This window comes from Chroicocephalus ridibundus, chromosome 9, assembly GCF_963924245.1.
Source record: "Chroicocephalus ridibundus chromosome 9, bChrRid1.1, whole genome shotgun sequence".
Classification (NCBI taxonomy): domain Eukaryota; kingdom Metazoa; phylum Chordata; class Aves; order Charadriiformes; family Laridae; genus Chroicocephalus; species Chroicocephalus ridibundus.
In genome coordinates, this window is record NC_086292.1 from 29,908,088 (window position 1) to 29,928,838 (window position 20,751).

Genomic DNA, 20,751 nt, shown 5'->3' on the forward strand with positions numbered 1-20,751 from the left:
ATACATGGGGACTGTAGACAGACAGTGTTTATCCCATTGTAAAGACTGTCAGAAATGGCTGGCTTTAACAGCACACTCAGGCCCCATATTTATGTTTTATTCTCTAAACTGTCAGGCCCATTGGGTATGGTGACCACAGCCAGTGTGAAGATTAATAGGCCAGTTTTTGGAAGGCAAACTGAATTGGCTGGCCAGTTGCTCCTGATATTATTTTTTTTTTTTTCCTCCCCAATAATACAAATTCTGAATCGTCAGAAACCAAAACAATAAAATTAAAACTGTTGAAGAACTAAGGTATGGAGCAAGAGCCATGTTAAATGGAACATGTGTAGGCTTTTGTACCATTCACGATAAATTTCTTTAAAAGTCTCTATGGAGATTTAAAATTGCCTCGTGTGTGTATATGTGCATATATAAATATATATATGACATGTATATACAGACAAAATAGATTTTAGAAGCAAATACTGTATGCTATAAATACTCAGTATTGTTACTTGTTTAAGTATATTTAAGAATACAGTGGGACTTGCGATTCCCAAACTCTTACATGTTTAATTTTGGTGCTGCAAAAATTTGTGAAGCTGGCTTGAGCACGTAGGCAGCTGCGTGTTTCGGGTGTAGCAGAGTAGTGTAGTCATCAAAAAGCGGATCGAAAGACACTGAATATAATGGCTGGATTTTATTTTTCAGAAGAACTGAATTCTGGACCAGCTGAAAGGCAATAATGTATCTTTAAACTTTTCTTAACCTGATTATATGTGAACTGGATGTGGCATTATTGCTGCACATAATCCTTGTTGCTCTGAGTATTAGACAAGATACTGTAATTTGATATCAAATTTTTGAAGGCAGTTGGAATTCATAAGCTAAGCAAGAATAACATAAACAGGTAGTGTATTTTATGCTAGATAATGTCACTGGAAAAATCAGACTAGTTTTAAAGCACCCAGGCCATAACTTGAGGTTTGTGGCTTCTGTTTCGTAATTGAAGAAAACTGTCAAGAGTGAATTAGAAGCAGCAAATTTTAAACCTAAATTTTGGCTAAAAAGCAATCGTTTTGTTAATCAGCTAGAGTCCTTAGAGGCAAGGTTAATCAGTATCTCTGAAGAAAGCAGGAGTGTTAGCAGGCAGAGCAATGATTCAGTAATCTTTTCAAAATTAATAGTTCTTGTGTTTGGAGCACTGAAGGGTCAGCTGAGAGTAAGATGGTGGCAAAAATCTGTGGTCCTAAAAAACCCTGTGATTTTTTTTTTTTTTTTCCCCAAAGGGAAGAGGTGGAGAGAGGTAGACAGTAATAGATCAGTTTGGGAGCTGTGAATAGAATAGATTCCTTATTTCAGTAGCAGAGCTATAGTCACTAGTTAAGGTTAAGTGTTAAGGGTTTCTACACCTCTAGAAGAAGCCCAGCATAAAGTCTGATACATGGATTCATTGAGGGCTGGAGAAATCACAGGAGGTGTCAGCCTATCTGTCGACCTCTTACTAAATCAGAAAGTGCATCACAGGGCATTATATATGAAAAAGGGTGAAAGTTACTGTTTTAGTTAGTTTACCTAAGTTATGGGCTAGTGGCTTTACCCAAATTATAGACACATTGTCTATATATTTTGTGATCTTATGTGTATGCATGCATACACACAGGCACGTTATCTGTATATTATTTAACACGCTCAACCAATTATTGTATATAGTATTCATTTCTCAGTCTGACTGAAGCTTTAAAAAGTTATTTAACGTTTATGTTTAAGCATTATTATAGTAATGAAAAGCTTGGTCAAGATGCCAAACTTTTCTAGGCGAGTTTGAGATTGAGAGCCGTTTGTATTCTCCTGACAGGGTGATTTCTGTGATGCAGCCCACTTCTGTTTTCTTGTTTACTTAGTATCTCCCATTTCTCCACTAGAGGACACTACTGGCAGAAACAACAGCTTGTCCTTTTAATCCTTAGAAGTAATAAATCTATTTAGAAGTCAAATTTTCTTTTTGGAAGAAAAATGCTTACATAAGATTTTAATTTAGTTAATACTGATATGACTTCTAGGCCAAAGGTATTACCTGCTAAATTCATTGGCAGGTTAATTCTCAAAGTTCTGTGTTTAGTTATGGCTGTGTTTAGAACAGGCTTTAAAATATGGTTGATTTTTGTTTTGGACAAACAGGCCCCGGTTTTGTTCCATTTGAGTACTTCTATTGGAGAATGCCTTCATGTTTCCAACATCAGGTTGAGACAATTCTGTAGCACTTCATGTGCCAACATGCTTAGAAATTACACAGCTTTTTTCCCTACTGAGCTTCTTACAGCAGCATGTCTCCTGGTTTTGGTGCGTTGGGATATTCACATGGGTAACCAGTATATATCCTGGTAAGACTTAAATGTGCAATCATACAGGGTGTTCTATAGGAAAAAATAGAAGTACACGCATGCACAGTAGTCTTTAAAAAAAAAAAAAAAAAGTAGCCATATGCCCACAGTCAAATAGGCATGTTTATAAGCCACTGTCGTTTGTGCTATCTACATTTTATACTAATCTGTAGTGCAGATGGGGGTGGCCAGTCTCCAGTGCTTGAGCAGCAGTTCAGCTTGGTAGCAGGAGTGTCACAGGACCAGCAGCAGGGCTGACCTCTGGCAGCAGCTGTGAGGCAAATTCATGGCTGAGGATGAAAACGAGCCGGCAAAGGCCCCCGAGCCCCACATCAGGCCTTTGCCTTTTCCACCTCCACCCTTCCAGCTGTGCAGTGGGACCCTGTGGAGTCGTTGGTACTGTCATGTTGTGACCTACTGCCTTTCTCTTATACGCGATATGTGTCTTTTAGCTCTTAGCCATATGAAGCTTTTGATACATAATCCATTGGTTTTCACCAAAAAGCTTTCTTTTCTATTGGGCAGCGGGAATTTTGTGGCCAAAATGTTTAAAAAATAAAGATTCACATAGTGTCTTAACTGTGCTTTCATCAGTATTTGGGGGTTTTTTTTGTTATGAAAGTAGTTGCTATTTTCTTTTTATAGCTAATCAGAAGCTGTAACTTCATTTTAGCTAAACATATGATGTATTTCTATACAAAGAATGGATTATTTTTTTAATCTATCCATTAATTTTTCAACTTTGGATACTCCTGCAGTAGCCAATTCCAGAGCTACAGTGTTGTCACGTGAAGGGAAGTCATTAATCAAATGTAAAGCTGAATTATAACAGTTTAAAAATGATTTAAAGTCAAAATCCAAACTTTATGAAGTGTGTTAAATTGCAAAACTTAAAAATTTAAGTCTGTTTTACCAGGTAGAATTAGAATTCAGGCCCTTAGAACTCTGCGTTTTACCACCAAAAATCTAATAATTTTGCTAGCACGAGAGGTAACATAGGGAATTCTCTATTTGTGCTTCCTTTGTTGAAAGTGTTAATCGAGTCTTGAGCTGTTCTGAGGAAAGCAGAGAACATGAGTTCAGAGCGTGAACTCAAGAACTGATGAAGCAGATGTAATTGATGGAAAATCTGAGATGTAAGTAACTCTCCTCAAAATTAACTCATTTCTTTAAACCCTTTAATTTGGGAGATAGGGATTTTTGACATATACATGTTCAGCCCTGAGTGCCAATGATGCACAGTGCCACTAAAATGTGGTTTGAAGAAGGCTCAGCCATGTTCAGAGCCTGGAGTATGGGGTATTGTACTGTAAGTTAATTGCATATGGTCCAGCCTGCTACTAGTAGTAGAAACGTCACCTGATGTGGTCGAACTCGGCAGCGGATTTGATAGTAACAGGAGAGTGGCTGGGAGTTCAAAGAGCAGGCTGTGAGCAAACGCAGGAGCAGCTCTTTGGGCAGCATTTTCTACCCAAACAGCCATTCCGCGTCACTGCCAGGAGGAAGTCAATAGGTCAGGTGTGTGTTGTGTGTTGCAGGTTGGACAAGGCAGCTTTCTATCATCAATAATTCGTTTGCCCAGAGTTTCTATAATCTGTGGATTAACCTTTTTCTCAAGATTAACATATAAATAGGAACTTGTTACTAGGGGTCAGCCACAGACTATTTTTTAACTTGTTTGCTGGAAATGGTATTAAAAGGCAAGTTCAGTTCACAGATAAGCTGTGCAGTGCACTTATTCCAAGATTATTCAGAGGTTAATTTACTGTGCACAATGTGTGTAGTTGAAAACTGTTGTGTGTTCGTTTCTGGTTCTGTGGGATGCAGTTAAATGTTGTGAGCTTCCAGTGCACAAAAGGCCACATAGTTTTGTGGCCTTTTGCTGTCAGATCAGGCTTTTTTCCTTCTCTGTCAGTTTGGAACTAATACGTCATATCAGAATGGACATAATGGATATATCTACCTTCCAAGGTATGCAGTTTCTTCACTAAGCAGTTACAGGACAAGAGATATGTTTTAATACCATTAAAGTACGGACACTGATTTCTCAGTGATGAGAAAATGCCCTACACAGACACATTTCTGTGTATCAGTAGATGCCAATTTATAGCTCATGGTAAAGTAAGTATTATTGTAGTTTCTAAAGAACTGAAGTTTTTATTTTATTTAGCCTGATGGTGTATGTATACAAACGTGGTATATATATACACACACCTTTTCTTGAAAGTATTCTTAAAATTCTACAGCTGATTTGAGACCCTCACTTCAGACTTGAGAATATATCAACTGTACGTGTGTCTGTTGTCTGTTCTCATGTCTGCACTACTTCACAAACTCACACTGCTAATCTGTGCCTCAGTCCTTTGTTGCTGTCCCGTAGATGGGTAATGGGCAAATAGTCCACAAGGTTCCAAGAGAGTACGCAAGGCAATGGATGTGAAAGCTGTGGTTAGAATTCAGGTGCTCTTGACTGCACTAAGGTCTTTAAATGACTTTAAACAACTGTAGCTCCCTCTTTTCCCCACATAATTTTAGTATCTTCAGTTTTCCTTGATTGCACCAGTTTTCATAGCTCAGTTCAGCTGAAATCAGTGCTGCTTTCTAGTGGGTGAAAGCCGCCCCTGGGGAAATGTCAGCCGTAGGTATTTAAGATTCAGTGTTGCAAGAGGTCTGTTACTTCCCTACTCACTGGACAATTTCTTGTCCAATAAACTGCTGAGAGAGAATGGGACAAGGTCACATAATTATGCTCTTCAGATACTTGTTTGGGAACTTCTATTTATAAAGGTATTCAGAAAAAGTCAAATTGGCCTTAGCTAATGGAGCCATCTATGGAGGTCTAGAAGCAGTTGTTCCTCCTATTAGAGACTTAAACCTTTATCCTTGCTTTCCTCCTGTAATTGATGCACCTTCTCGATGCCCTGTTACTTATAAATAGACTAAACATTTATTTTTAATAGGTACAAGTGCTGCAATGCTCAGTGCTGCCTTTTGCAATATCTGTAAGGACAATTCTTTTTCCAAGCAATATTGGCTGTTCCCTTTTGTGCTACTTAGCATGAGTGAAAGCAGCTGAACAGATAACACGGAATTCACCAGTTTACCTCTCTCTCCTTTATGGCTTTCACTGACTCTTGAAATGTCACGAACAGGATTGTGAGGGTCCTGTCCTTGTCAACAGCAGTGTTAATAGAGTGCCTCTCTGTGATTTTACCAATGAACTGAAAAGACACTGCAGAACTTGGAAGGAGATCACGTAAATAAGGTTCATCTTATGCAATGAGATAATACAGTGATTCAGTAAGGAGCCCTGTCCAGTGTGGTTTACCACACAATGTGGGCAGAACTTTGGAAAAAGAAGAACTAATAAAATATGTGATGTACACAGACAGAAGTTAAATTTATGAGCACGTGACATTTAGTGTTTGCAGAACAGGCTTAAGAATCAATTTCTTAGTCCCTGGGCCTGGACCAATTTTAAGTTGCTTGTCAATAATGTACTTTCAGAGGGTATAATAGTAAATGCCTCTTCTTTTTTTATTTTTAATTGAATTTAAAAATAAAGTAAGCCTTATTTTCATTTTTGCATTTGAGTGATGTATCAGCTGCTTTTTCACCCTTTTTTTCCTGTACTTAGATATTTGTCTTCCTTTATACTAAATAGAAGATACGTGAAGTTGCAGTTAGTATACCTGAGCTATTCAAGTTAGCATACCTTAGCTCTTCCTTTCTCAGGCCCCGCTTTCTGTGGCCTTGTATAGCAGTACCTGAAAGGCTTGGGTGCTTTTACACATAAGTAATGCATGAGGGAGGAGTTGATGCAAATACGTGATAAAAATGTCCTTAATGTGGATGAATACCTCCCCCCAATGGTGTGCGAAGGCTGCTGAGCCAATTCTGGCTCATGTTTTAATCTTAAACTAGTTTCCCATTGATGTTTGGTGCCTGAAATTCTGTTGGGGATGAAGTCACTCATGTTTGAAAAACAGCTTGAGATTTTCAGCTGGAATGGGGTATTATTATTGTACTGATTTCACTAGAGAGAAGTATTACAGGGAACAAAAGTTGTCTATTTTAATAGAATATATTAGCTTGATATACGGTACGGTGATGTTCGCTGTGTAGTTTTATGTCTGGAGGACTAATCAAAGAGTGTAGACTTTCTACAATCACGAGCGTATCTATGGTTTTGTATGTGCATGTAGATATACTTGTGTATTTATTTAAAGGGGGAGGAAAGAAAAAAAAAAAAAGAAAAAAAGGAGGAGGATTCAGTTGTCTGGTTTGTTTTTCTAAGGCAGCTTTGAACTGCATTTCTTAGCCCCTGGCATTTTAGATAGTATCTTCAAACACTAGATAAAAGGAAAGAAGAGAATTCTTATAATGGATTTCAACTATATTTTTCTAATTAGTTATTATTTCTTCCTTCAGTGAACAGTTTAACAAGTGTAGAATAGAGTTGCACAAGTTCGATGTGTTTTTTCAAAAATAGAAGTCAGAATGTTTCAAAGTATTTGAGTTTCATTCAGAAATATTTTCTTCTGAATAGTTTTAGTTCCTGAGGTCTGCTGGAACAGGCTTTCCAGATCAGCTTCTTTTTCAGACATAGTAGGCAGGACTAGCAGAAAGCATTCTTTTGGCTGATGAAGGAAAATACTCTTTTTTTAATCTACATAAAAATACTGATTGTGGAGGTTTGTCTTGGAGGGTTTACACTGGGGTATTTAAGTTAGTTCAAAAAGATTTCAAATAGTCGAAATGTGAGGTGCTGAAGTTACACAGAACAGAGGTGCTAATGCTGACATTAAATCATTTCAGCTGTCAAAGCTCTGCATTATTTCTGATTCTGCTCTACTTATTAACTAATAATAATACTTTAACAGGAGAAATGTATGGAAGTGAGTACTTTGGTCCAGGACATTGGATTTCACCCAATAACACTTGCACCAAATTAATAAATTATGATTTAACTAGGATCATATTTTTCTAGGAGATAATCAGATTTGATTTAAAAACTTCAAATGATTGAGAGTCGACTATATCCTAAGTATATTATGCTTCTCGTTAATTCGCCTTGGCATTAAAAAAATCATTTTATTCTTACCTGAACTCATCCAGTTTCAGCTTCCAAATATTAGCTATTACTGTGCATCATCAGAGATCTTCTTCCCATTCAGGTACTTCCACACTGTGATCCCATCATATTTTTACTTGTCCCAACGTAAACTAAATTATACTTCTGTAGTGTCTCATGATGAGGCAGGTTTCTCTGACCTCGGATCTTCTGTTTACAAATCTCCCAGTTTGCCAAATGTCCTGTGTAAAGGGGTGCGGCAGCACAGGACGGAGGTTTTGGTCTTGCTTCTGCCTGGAATGTTGTGCACAGAGACTAAAAGCTGTTACTAATTGAGGGTCACTTTATTTCACTCCGTGTTACGTTGTATTACCTACTGACTTGTATAAATGAACCAGAGACTTTTCCCCTGATTTGGTTTTATTTCAGAAGCATAAAGTTTATATTATCTGACTGCTTTAGTGAGGTTAACAAACCCCAGCAAAGTAACAGCACAGGTCCATTGGCCTTTTCGTGTATTTTTTTGTTGACCGTGTTAGGTATGATGAGGCATGCGTGTAAATCACTATTTCTTAGCTGTGTGTATTTTTCTGTACCAAATGTCAGATAATGAGATGAAAACATTATTTTGAACTTTCTATTTAGTCTGCTAATTTTCAAATTTGCCAAACATACTTGTGTCATTGGGTAAGTGGTGCTTCTGAAGGTGCCACAGATGCCAAACCCTGATAAAATCCACCCTATCTTGTTAATGAACACACAAACAGTTGTTCCCCATCTGCCGCCTCTGTCTGAAAGGTTAGGAAGCCCTTCCTTCTTGATCACAAAGGACATAATTATTGTCTGTAGAGGAGTCAAGTACAAAGACAGTTCATCCAGTCTGACCGCTACTACACTGCAGGCCACCAAAGATTAACAGCTGCTTCTCCTTTGATTAGGTTAGGTAATAACAGTTACTTTAGTTAATAATTGGATGGATTCCCAGGCCATGTAATTCAGGTTTAGGCTGTCATTTTTTGCTGGCATGTAGCTGAGCTGTATTATTGGAACGGAGCCTGTAATCCTATTAGTCAGTTGTCACTCAAGCCATAGGAGAGGCGAGAAGGGGAATTCAAATCCATTCAGGTGTTGTAACAGGTAGGTAGACGTCAGCCACGCTAGCCCAGCTTTTGGATTGTTTGTCATATTTTTTTTAAAAAAAAAAGGATTAATTTTAAGTTTCTTAAAATGCTTAGTTCATAGTTAATCCATAAAATGGTTACACGATGTGTTTAATTTATTGTTATTTCTGTTTACTTTGCCACACATGCATTAGTTTACACACACACACTCTCTGCTAAAGTTACTTGATTCATGCACTGTTCTGCTGAAACTAGTTGCTGTATGCTGTAAATTACAAGTTTATAATGGTCCAAAGATTAAGAATACATACTTAATCTCCCATCAGCTGTGTTGGCTTTCCTCCTGCACAAACTAGACTGCTGTGTGTCACACTGGTACAGCCTTGAGAGGGATAAGGAAAACAAGACTCTTTTCATGTGGTGGTTTTGAGGGCTACGTCTGCTGTTCTGAAGACTCCATCTCTGTTACTGTTTTTGTAGTGGTTAGGACACATCTAGGTGGCATCCCCAAGGTTTTTGTGCCTCCTTCTGTCTCTGTTAAGAAATGCATAGATGACAGTAATAAAAATTTTTGCCTACATGTTCATTTGTCGCTGCTCTCCTGCCTGACCAGGTAACTTCAGAGCCTTGAAATACTTTGGTACTTAGAAATCAAATTGTTTAAAAATGTTATTTGAAGTGTTTGTGAATTTCTGAAAACGTGTATGAGCAAGTCAAATTTTCACACAGTTTGAAAACCAGTTTATATGTTTTCTTTCATTCAACAAACATGAATTCCATTATATCGATTGCCTTTGTGGAATAACCTTCCCAATCCAAATATGCAGCCACTCAAAGGACAGTTTCTATATTGAAATTATGAAATGGGCTTCATAAACATCTAGTTCAGTGATTTGGGAGACTAAATTAGAAGTCTTGAGGATTCTTTCAAGCAGCAAAAATGTGCCATAATGGTTTATGCCCTTTTCAAAATAGGTATTTAATATTTACTCCCTGCAGTATCTGCCATCTTTCATACTTAGATGGTGCGTGGTCTGATCGGTGCCTTGGGTGCTACCAGAGTAAAAGTCGTAGTTACCTGAATGGGTCTTTCGTTCTCACACAGATTCAAGTGGGAACCAATTTAAATGAGAATATTATGTGAAGAAAGACTTTGAATAACTTACATGCCTCAGTGTACTTCTTTTGAATTTGTGTCATATTTTAATATGTATCAGCTAATGTAAAGCTTTAGCACTACAGAACATTGAGTTTGGATCATATTTTGAAGGATATAGGTTAATTTTGGGAAGAAAGACAAATTGGATAAGATAGCCTGCTCTCGTATGTTTATGCGTTAAGAAAGATTTCTTTAGATGAATATATAAATACATCAAAATTTGGAAATTGCCTCAAGTAGGAATTAATTCTGAATATTTTTTAAAATGGTGTTATTTGGCTGCTATACTTCAGAGATAGAATGGCAATATTTTTCAACGTTGGGGAGATTTAACACCGTTCATTCTTTATACACAGCTCATCAGTCCGAGGTCTCGTATTGTGGATAGCTGAGGGAATTGCCTGTGCACAATTCCTTTTTCATCGTTTCCTCTGGTACCGCAGTCCACCCAGTGTTCACTCTGAAAATGTCAGTAACCCAATATTCCAGTGCCTCTCCTGCTCTGCTGGGGACAGGGCATGTGGCCCTTCAGTTCCCATGACCTCCCCTGCTCCAGGACCAAGCTCAGGGAGCTGGGCCTCAACCTGGGACTCCTGAGAGCAGGACACTTGCCTGGTGACCGAGGTCACTCAGAAGCACTGGGTACCAGCAGTTACTTTGGTAATCAACATTGCCTTCCAGTAAATGGGTTAAAAGCTCTTGGAGTTCTCCATCTTAAAAGAATCCTTGGAGATTAATATATTAAATATCATGCCAAAAGTCATGTATTCCTAATCCCTAAGTGGCAGTTTTATAGACGTTTGTAAGCATGGTGAACAAATACCATGCTCATGGATCTTCCCCAACTTCACTGCTCCTTTGTTTCTTCCTTTTATCGAAGCTTTTTCCCCCTCTCTCTTCCATGCACATAGTTAGGGATTTATTTGCCTGATGGCTAAGCATCAAAATGCAGATTAATTTTTATGAGTAATCCAGAGAGGAGAATAGTAGGACATAAAGCTAAGTCATATAAAACTGGGGTAAATTACAAACTCGCTTCTGCTTGATAGAAAGTTGTACTAGTAAAGGAAGTTCCTTAAAATGTAAATTTGTATTTTGCAAAGTATACTTGTATTTTAGCAAAATATTAGACAAAAGTGAAACAGGCACTGTGAAAAAAGTCTGTCTGTAAAAGAAGTGGTGCTCCAGATTGAAGTGGAAGGAGAGCATGTAGGAAATCAAACAGCTTCAAAAGATTAATATTCTTTTAAAATAGATACATGAAGATCTCTTCTCCCAATGGGAAGACATTATAGCTTCTTTCAGTGTGGCTCTGGAGATGGATTTGGGTGGGGGGAAGTTCCCTTCTAGACACTTTATTACTAGGTATTTATGGAGAAAAGAGGAGTTATGGAAAAAAAAAATCACAGATAAAAGTTTACATGAAAAAAAAAAAAGGATGGGTTTAACATTAATGAATATAAAGAGTTGAGAAACAAGCCAAGTAGGAAAATGTAAGAGTGTACGCTTTCAAGAATGGAGTAATTGCTAAGGGGAGCAACAAAATGAGTGCAATAAAATGGGATATAACTCAGAGTAATGGGATGAAATCAAGAAAGGGCATATTTGGTCTAAATGACAGGAAAGAGTTCTTCGCCACGAGAGGTAATAGGTTGTGGCATAATCTCCCATGAGAAATAGGGAAAGTGAGAAGTGGGAAGTGCTTGGCACATTTAAAACTGGAGTAGCACTAACAAATATGTGGTAGCAAATAAATCAGTGGCGTCACATAAATGTCTCCTGTTGGTGTGCTGCGATGCCGGTATGCCAATCACTTGCAGAAATCCTCGTGCGCGTTTGTCTACACTGCTTATGTGTGTAGCTTGATTACCAAGGAAAATGCACACTTGAAATAACAAAACCTCTCTTTACACTATTTAGTTTTAGGCTGAAGTGAAAATTGATCCGTTCGAAAGGCCCAGGCTCTGTCTGGGGGTGCTGAACCGCTCTGCAGCGCTGGTGGAGCAGGGGAGGAAGAGGAGAAGGTTTGAGAACTGTGGCTGTAAGCCAGGGTGCTCAAATAATATTTTCTGGCTTGTGGCAGGACTGTCGGGGCTCTGCCAGGAGGTGGGTGGGCAGCGCTGCAGGGGAGGCAGCGCTCACTGCAGGCTGGCCCCGCCGTCGCTGGATCCCCGGCCAAGGGTTGCTAAAGGAGGCTGCTTTGGTTGTTGCTTGGAGTTTTTCTGAGTTGGAAGGGAAGGAGAGGAAGTAAAGGAGGAATATGCAAGTGGAACTCAAAAATAACTCTTCAGTTAAGGCACACTTACTGGGCTAACTGGACTAAAACTGACTGCTAGAAATTGTAATTATTAGTTAGCCTGTAGGAAATCGATTATCTGAACTGCTTGGTGAGTTGGGACACAGATTTCCATTCACTTGAGGCTAGTCATTCCTTTGAAGGTAAACCTTTTGTCTGTCTAAAAGTCTACGTGCAATTCGTACTAATTGTGGAAAATGGTTTATTTTTTAATATCTGACTTCCTTGTTTAAACGTTTTTTCTGGAGCCTGGAACAAGTCATTTAAATAGAATAGAGTCGTTTGCTTGAAAGAAACTTAATGGAGAGAAAGTTGCATGATTTAAAAAAAAAAGAGTAAGATACATACTTTTGTGTTTACATATCAATGTCTAATTCTCAGAGGGAAAAATGGTTCTCTTTAAAGCATATTTTATCTTGCTCAATTATATTTCTTAACTGTTCAAGGAAAGATGTTATTGCCAGAGTCAGTAAGAGTTTTTTCTATTATAAACTATTTTTTTTTTTTTCTGTTATAGCATAATGCATTTTTATGGACTAATAATGAGGATTAATAATGATTATATTTATAGAGCACTTCCCATTTTTTCCCACATGCCTAGTGCTTGCAGCACTGAAAAAAAAGAATTATTTCTTATTAACTAGTATATCCGTATCATTGATGAAATTAAGATGAGTCAATACAAACAGCTGATAAAGTAACACAAAATTAGCAACTTAAAAGCAGAGAAGAAAAAGATCTTACATGCTTTATTTTAAACAGTAGGAGCTAAAACCAAAATTGTATGAAAAGAAAAAGGTATGAGTAAGTCCTAAAATTCTGGACCTGCTCCAGTAAGAACTCGGTCATTTGCAAACTGTAGGAATAATGGTAGGGTTATTTCTTACACCTTCCTGTTCTGCTAAGTGGAAGTTCAAAGGGGACACCTAGAATAAAGAAAAAGCTAGGAACACATACAAAACTAGTTTAAGTTGATTCTTTCCGTTTATAACCAACAGCATAGTGTAACGAATGCAAAACAAGCTGGAGGTGAATGTCATACCTCAAAGCTAAAAATATTCATTAATTCTGCTGCATTTTGAATAAGCTGCAAGCAGTGGATTAGGCAGAGGGCCCAGGGGGGTAAGAAGTTGGAGTTGCCGAAGTGGTGAACTACACCAGTCATCTAGGTGTCATTTTCAAACTTTACCTCTGTGGTTTCCTGTAATTGAAGCACTACCAAAAATCACACCCAGATTTTTAACCTGGTTCTTAAACTCCAAGCAATTAATCTGGGGAAGCCACAACAGCTAACCAACTTGTATCCTCAACAGCATCTGTCAGGCAACACTTCTGTCTTCCTAAGATTAAGGATAAAATAAAACATCGACCAGTGATGCTGTCAGACTTTCTTCCAGATCAGCGACTTAACTTGCAGGGTCCGCATTCTGTGAAATACGTAACCAGGTATCCTCAACGTAGGGGTGGGACTCATTTTTTAAAGTGATCTGACTAAGCTACAATGAACAAATCGGGCAACAAGTCTGGAGGTTTTCTCCTTTTGGAGAAGTCTGTAAGAAAGAAGAATTACCCGTCTAGATTCTTTAAATCATATACAGAGCTGTAAGGAACAGCTACAAAGATAACAGCAACAGATAAAGATTAACTTTATTAAAATCCATAGAACAATATGTCATTACAGAGATTATGGTATTCAACTGTATTACCTATATAGTATTTGATATGTATATACAATCTTTGAAAAAGTTAGTACCTGAGCATTTCACCTCCTGCTCTAAAGAACACGCTTTCCTGCGCACTGGCAGTAAAATGCTCTTTTTCAGAGGTGTTCAATGTGATAAATACATGTATTTAACGTTTTTCTACATTGACAAAACACGGGACAATTTTCTGTCAAGCGTATCTTTTATGTAGGGATTTCTTTAATTTCTGTTGGTTCTCTTCTGTGTTTGTGTTTATCCAGAACACGGCAGATCAAATAGCATTTCGGGCTGCAGGAGGACTGACTGCCCTGGAAAATGTTCTTCAAGCGGTGACTTCTCCCACCAGTTTGAATGCGGTTTCACGGCTTCCTTTTAAGTAAGTATGATCGTTCCTTCATTTGCCACTTAGAATCACTAGAATATTTATTTCACATCTACTTCTTTACTGCAGCCTGTTCTCATAGTTCAGTGTTGAACTTCAAAGAAAAAAATGGTGCTGTACTGTACGCTGCCATGGAAGGTGAAGGACATTTCCACTCAACCTCTGGTTTTCTAACTTGGTGATTTTATTTCTAGCTATTCTATATTTGAGCGGTAGTATCCCTAACTGTACAAAATGAGAAAAAAGAAAACTGTATTAAACAGAAGAGGAGCTACATATCTTTTGAAGTTAGTCTGTAAAGATCTCTAGTGGGAAGGGGGGGAATTATTTAAAGGGTTGTCATTCACTGGAGTCTGACTGCTTTTAAAATGAAACAGTTGTAAGATACTGCTAGCTGAAAAGGCTTCTACAAACAGGTAAATCAAAATTCTTGGGGATTAAAAGAATTCCTCTTTATAGCACATAAGAATAGAAGGGTTTGAATATCTAATCCCTAAAAAAAAAGGTGGTGACTAAACAGAATGCCTGCAAAAACTTATAACTCTAAAGCATGCTTTTTTCCCCTAATCTCTAACTGTAATTTTTATCCATTCAAAGGCACAAACGTGCTTTCAGAGCAGAGGTAGGGATGGTTTTAGTACAAGATGAACCAAGCCCAGTATATCCTATTATGTCCCATTGTCATCATCTGTTTGTAGGTATATTTTAATATTGTTGTGAGGGTTTGGATTAAAACTGGCCATTAATATGTTATGGGACAAGTGTGAAATGCTAGGGAAGAGCACCAAGGGGAAAAAAATGATTTTAATATCTTAACTTTGGTCTTCAAAGAGAATAAAATTGCTACATTCCCGCTAAGTCATGCAGAATGCACTTGCTGCAAGTCCAGCCAACTCCAGTGATGAGCAATCCTGACTTGGTCCTATGGTGAGCAGCTCAGCAGCAGCCTTTGGACTCATTAATTTGCAGAGGCTTTAATTTTGACTTATCCTCATCAATGTGGGATAAACTTTGCAAGGGAAAGGGCCGTACTGCATGGCCGCGTAAAGCTTGGCCTAAATTTAGCTTTAAACTCTTCAAATGTGCATCTTCGATACATCTTCAATTTGTGTTCTTTCATTTTAGGAATAGTCTCACATTGGCAACCTTTGTTGAGAAGGTTTGAGAATATTGTGTTTATGTTACTGAAAACATTTTGTTTAAAGTTTGTTAGACAGTATGAGGATGTGTTAGTTTTCAAAGGAGCTTGTGTGCCAGTAAATAAAGCCCCATGTCAGCCACATTTGTGTAACAGAAAAAACATCCAAGGAGATGTATCAGAGGTTCTCCTTCTATGACAGTTACTGTTTTTCATACCTATTTCTGACCAGTGTAACTGGTCTCTCAGATTCCTGAGCCTATTCAGGATTGAATTCTAAAAAGAATTTTTAAGCTTTTCAAAAAATCTTCCAACGTTGTTTTATTAACACAAGTTTTCAGCTATCTGTGTTTCCAAAAGAAATATCGAGGCAGAAAAGACATTAATATAAGCTATTCTGACAGCTCTGTATGTTAAAAAATCTACTGAAGAACTTAGCTCCGCTCCTGCAGTACAGCATTTTATTCAGCTTTACAGCAAACGGCAGGCTCCAGGCATCTGGAAGGATTGTAGTTTGGAATCTGTACAGGACGTTGCATGTAATTTAGCACAGGATCTTGCTTTCTAAAGCTAACTACTCTTGCTGGATTTTTCTGCAAGAGTCTGCTTGAGTCTGACTTGCGGAGTCCCGAGGCTGCTGGAAGGGTCACAGGGAACTCGGGGTTGCTGCAGGTGACGCCAAGCCTCCTCTGCTGCTGTGTCTGTGGTCTCCTTTCTGGTAGAGAAGAACCCATTCTGAGCAGGAGCTGCAGCCCAACTTTCAGTTCCAGCAGGCGTTCGGAGGCTGGGGCTTTCTGTGAGCGCTTTGAACCAGGCACAAACGTGGCTGGTTTGGAGAAACCGTAATGATGCATGTTAGTGTGCTCTCACTGGAAGTATTTAAGAAATTCTTCAAATGTGTTGCTTTAAATACAGAATGTTTGAGTTTCAAAAACAAAGGATAATCATAGAATTTATTTAGTTCTTTAAATGAAGAGAAATCGTATCACGCTTCTCCTCATTTAATTTTTGAAATGAGTTTGAAATTATTTTTCTTACTTTTGTGCAAAATACAATTTACATCCTGACTTCTTAATCTTTGAATCTAGCGAAGCAGCCGTTTTCTCTGCTTAAAGACAAAGCAGAGCCCTGTTGAAAGAAGTTGAACTAAGACCTTTAATTAATTGCCCTCCAGTCTTCCCCTAGTCAAATATGCTTTCCTAAGGGACGCTACTGTATTTAAGATTGTTTGTGTGCTCTCGCAATGTTTAACCATTTGTACTCATCTTAAATTGGGAATTTGTCTGTGGTTTTGTGATGAGGATAAGCTATTTACAAGTAGGTGAGGAGATTACACGGGCTATTATCTACATCTCTCTTTCTCCAAAATCCTGGCAGTATGGTGCAGCTCAGAACTTTAATCCCATGTCTACAAGATAAAGCTTTATTATCAAAAGATTTAACAATATGCCTGTTGTTTTGTACTACTGTCCAGATTGGTAGTTAGACCAGCAGGACGGCAAACACTGTGAAAAAGATGTGACATTTATGAGACAGATGATACATTTGGTGTTGGGGTAATTTTTCTCCCCTTCAAATAAATCACTGAAAAAGGAAAAGAGAAAGCAATGGATTATAGTAGGTTTTATGATTGGTGTTAACACACAAATTAGCGTCCAGCTGCGTTATTTCTTAAAGTAGCATTTTGTAATTTTCATGAATTTGTTCGGTTCGCCACAAAATGAGACATATTCATCAGAATTTCATGGGTTTTCAGTGTCTTATGGTATTTTTCTTATGCTTCCACTGAAAAGCAACTGGGAGCTGCACAGCAAAACAATTTAATGATTTAAGATCAAGGCCAGAAGATGAGTCTCATCCGCTGTGTCTTGCATATTTGCTATGGGCAACTCATTTAGCCCCTTTGTGCCAGGACATGTTACTGGCCTTGCAGATTTTAACAAATCTGCTAACAAATGAGGTTTGTAGGGTTTGTTTAATTAACATTTGTGACATGCTTTGAGTTCCTTTGGTGACCAGCACTTTTAAACAGAAATGAGCAGTAGTTGTGTAAGGAACAAAGGAGGACTTTTGTTACAAGTCAAGACATGATTAAAGTAAGTTTTGTTATAATGTATCTTCTCGATTCATACAATTTCTTGCATAATTTATTTAAAGCAAATATTATCAGGGTAAAAAAGCTTGAACCATAATTATATTTGTAAAAAGCAGAAAATAGTGCCTGCATGATATTGTGGCATTGATACAAATTACTTCTTTCATTAAGAATATTTTGAGCTGAGAACTGGTTTTGTAGCCAGTTTCTTGTCATTTTTACTCTGTTTAATCTGCGCTGTTAACTGTTCATGCAGTTCTGTAGGATTGCTCACAAAGCTTTCTACGTCAAGTGCAAAACAAGGTTTCTTATTTTCTTGTAAGGATGTTCCCTCTAGAGAAACATGCAGTTGGTGCAAGGACATAAAGATGCTCTAAAGCGAATGGCCTCTTTGCAAGCTCAACACCTGAAGCCTGCAGCATCTGACTCTTTCCATGATTTATTCTTGCTGTCTGTCTCTGAGCTCAAGAATAAAGCGATATTGCCCTCCTGTGCAATTTAGGAACAAGTTCTGTTGTCGATAGGAGTCCTGCGAACTCTTAGGAAACTTTTGGATTGAGAGCCAGATCTCGCAATGAAACAATTGATAAGCCAGGGACTGGAGAATCTCTGTAGAAGGCTTTCAGATTCCATCACACCTCTAAATGTTGGGGTAAATTAATTATTTGATTGTCACTTGCCATGCAGTAGTTCATTCATAAGTATACTAAATGTCAGAGTGAAACTCCAATCTGGTTTTGGAAGTCTCTTGAAGGAGAACTGATGCTGAGTTTTGTGTTCTCTCTATTAATTGTGACTATACTTCAGCTGGAGCCCTCTTTTTTAAATCAGACATCCTTAGATAATGTAAAAAATACAGACAAAACAGTAATTGATGACGAATCTTTGAGGGTTCCTAGTTGCGTAATAGGCCCTGTGAGAGAAGGATAAGGGCCTATATAGTCTGCAAGACTTAAAATTGGTATTTTTACCTCAAAATAAATGTTTTGTTGTTGTTCTTTCATTTCGTATTCTTGCCTCGGTGGTTTTTTAACCATTCCACAATACAGCCAGTCTGTGCACCGTTTTTCAGTAACAGCTCACCTCCCGCTTCGTCTAAACTCAGCTTTTAAATACCCATACTGATGGCTTGCTTTCCCTATCAGAGTGCTGCAGAAGATGCAAACTGGCTAAAAACGAGCACTTCACTACTGAATTAACACATCCTAAATTTGGTAATGTTTAGTTTTGTATTATTTCACTGCCAAATTCAGCTTTTTGGGTTATTTCCTTCATTGATAATCAAAGTACATTCATTTATAATCTTCAGAAGTTGCAAGTAATGTGAAAAAGCTTTACACTTGGAACAGGTTAATTATTGTAAGTTGGGGATGCTCTGAGATTGATAAAGCAAGAGTTGTGAGTTCTCGCCTCCACATCCCGGTGCATTATGGTGGATTGGTTTTACGTGGTTGGATACTGTTGCTGCCTCAGTATTTTGAATAAAAGTTACAGTTTGTCAACTTGTTTATATCAGGCAAATTGAGGAAAGTGAAAATGTGCTAGCATAAAAGAAAGTCACGTACATACATATAAACTGTTGAGATCTAGCTTGAAGATGTTGATTAAAATGAATCCTCTTCCTATTGCTTTGTACTCATGTAAAATAGATGTAATGTACAGATGCATATTTTTGTCTAGTTTCAAGAGAGATTTCGTTTTTGGATCAAAGTATGTGTACCATAATGAGTGTTTTTATAATTGGATTTACTCTAGAGGAAAGCCTTACGTCAGAGGGTAGACTTATTCTGTGGTTTGAGTACACATGCTGTCTAACACAGCTTTAAAGCTGATTTGCGGGTGTGATACAAAGTTTAGAGCAACATCAGTAATCAATAAACAGCTGCTTTACGTGACTCTCATTCTTTACTATTTCAACGGATTTTGATATCTCTTGAGATAAAAGTTTTGGAATTAAGAGCAGTTAGAGCTTCCAACAGGGGGAAAAAACAGTAAGAAATGTATTGAGTTTTTCATCCCAGAGAGTTTAACTGGTGGTTAAATAAAGTTCTGGCTTGAGATTCGCAGCGCTGCACTTGTCTCAGAGGCCTTGTGCAGAAATGGTGACAGTTGACAGCTGTTGTTCCCTTAATAAGATTAAAGTAAAGAAATTAGTTGTGCTGTCTTTAATCTGCCATTTAACACTGCGAACCACCTGGGGACGGCTTCTGTGCTGACACTTCCAATTTTGAATTAAAAAAAAAAATTGTGGAACTGAATCATAGTTCAGAGCGTGCCATGATTAGAACGGCATTTAGTATTTAAACAAACTGTATTTAGCAAACCTATGTTTGCTAACTCTATTGTTGTGAAAAATTAATTTGACATCCATTTGCTTACACCCCCTTTTCAAATGCATTATTTGAGTCTCTGAAAACGCAAGTACTTCTTCTCACATGAGGTTCTGTTGGGAAAAACAAAAGCGTGATGTGTTATCACAATAGAATTTGTTCTGTATACGAAGTGGGAAGTTTTTCTGTTTTCAAAAGTAAAATAAATGATCCTCTCAGGAACTGGGAATCACACATATCAAAAAACATTATTGCAGTGAACTAACTAAATCACCTCAGAAACTCTGAAAGTCTGATAAAATTATAACTTAACGTACCAAGATCATGTTTGACACTTTGGGTAAATTATAATGTTTATATTTAAATATAATTAATCTTTATTTTAGAATAGCTGATAAAATGACAGATGCTGATTTAAAGCATCTTCTTCTCAACTGAAAATAGAAACTACCAATATAGTTTCATATCTCTCTCTCCTTATAAACACACCTCCACAGGGGAATAATCTGCCATGAAAAGTAAAAGTAGGTGCCTAATAAAAATATTTTTCAGCATTACTGAGGAAAGTGAAATAAATACCTTTATATAGTCAGGATAGGAAAAGAGAATGCTGTTGCAAGGCAGGTTTTAAAAAATGCACGTGAAGCATGCTGCTTGCATTTTGTATAGGTGTTATCCTTGAAGGGTGAAAATTAACAATGATTTAATATTGTTTTCATATCATGTGAACTGCAGATTGAAACTGATTTAATTAGACGGTAGAGTAAAATTAATTACCAGTACAGTAAAATTAATATAACTGGCAATATGGTGATACTCGGGATATTAACAAAGGAAAAGTATAAACGCTCTTTATGTTTTTACAGATCAAACCAAGCAAGTTCACACTTACTTTTTTAAATTCAAAATCATTTATCCAGCTGAAGAAAAGACAATCCAGAAATACCAATTAAAAAACTTTAAATTTTTTGGCCTCTGAGCGTTCCCAGCCTTTCTTGGCTTGAGAAATACAATGTATGTTGATAAGATGCTTCCATTTCAGCTCCGGGGAGCTGTGCTAAGTAATCGCATGCCACAGCAATGAACA

General features: G+C 37.6%; 1 protein-coding gene across 3 annotated transcripts in view; it reads left to right on the plus strand.

Annotated features, from left to right (window-relative positions):
* Positions 1–20,751, plus strand: part of SCAPER (S-phase cyclin A associated protein in the ER) — a 163,747-nt gene that overhangs the window by 93,247 nt on the left and 49,749 nt on the right. For all 3 annotated transcript variants that reach the window (XM_063346275.1, XM_063346276.1, XM_063346277.1), the window contains one exon: positions 13,980–14,095. In XM_063346275.1, coding sequence (XP_063202345.1) covers positions 13,980–14,095 — 116 coding nt within the window. The remainder of the gene's footprint in view (positions 1–13,979; positions 14,096–20,751) is intronic.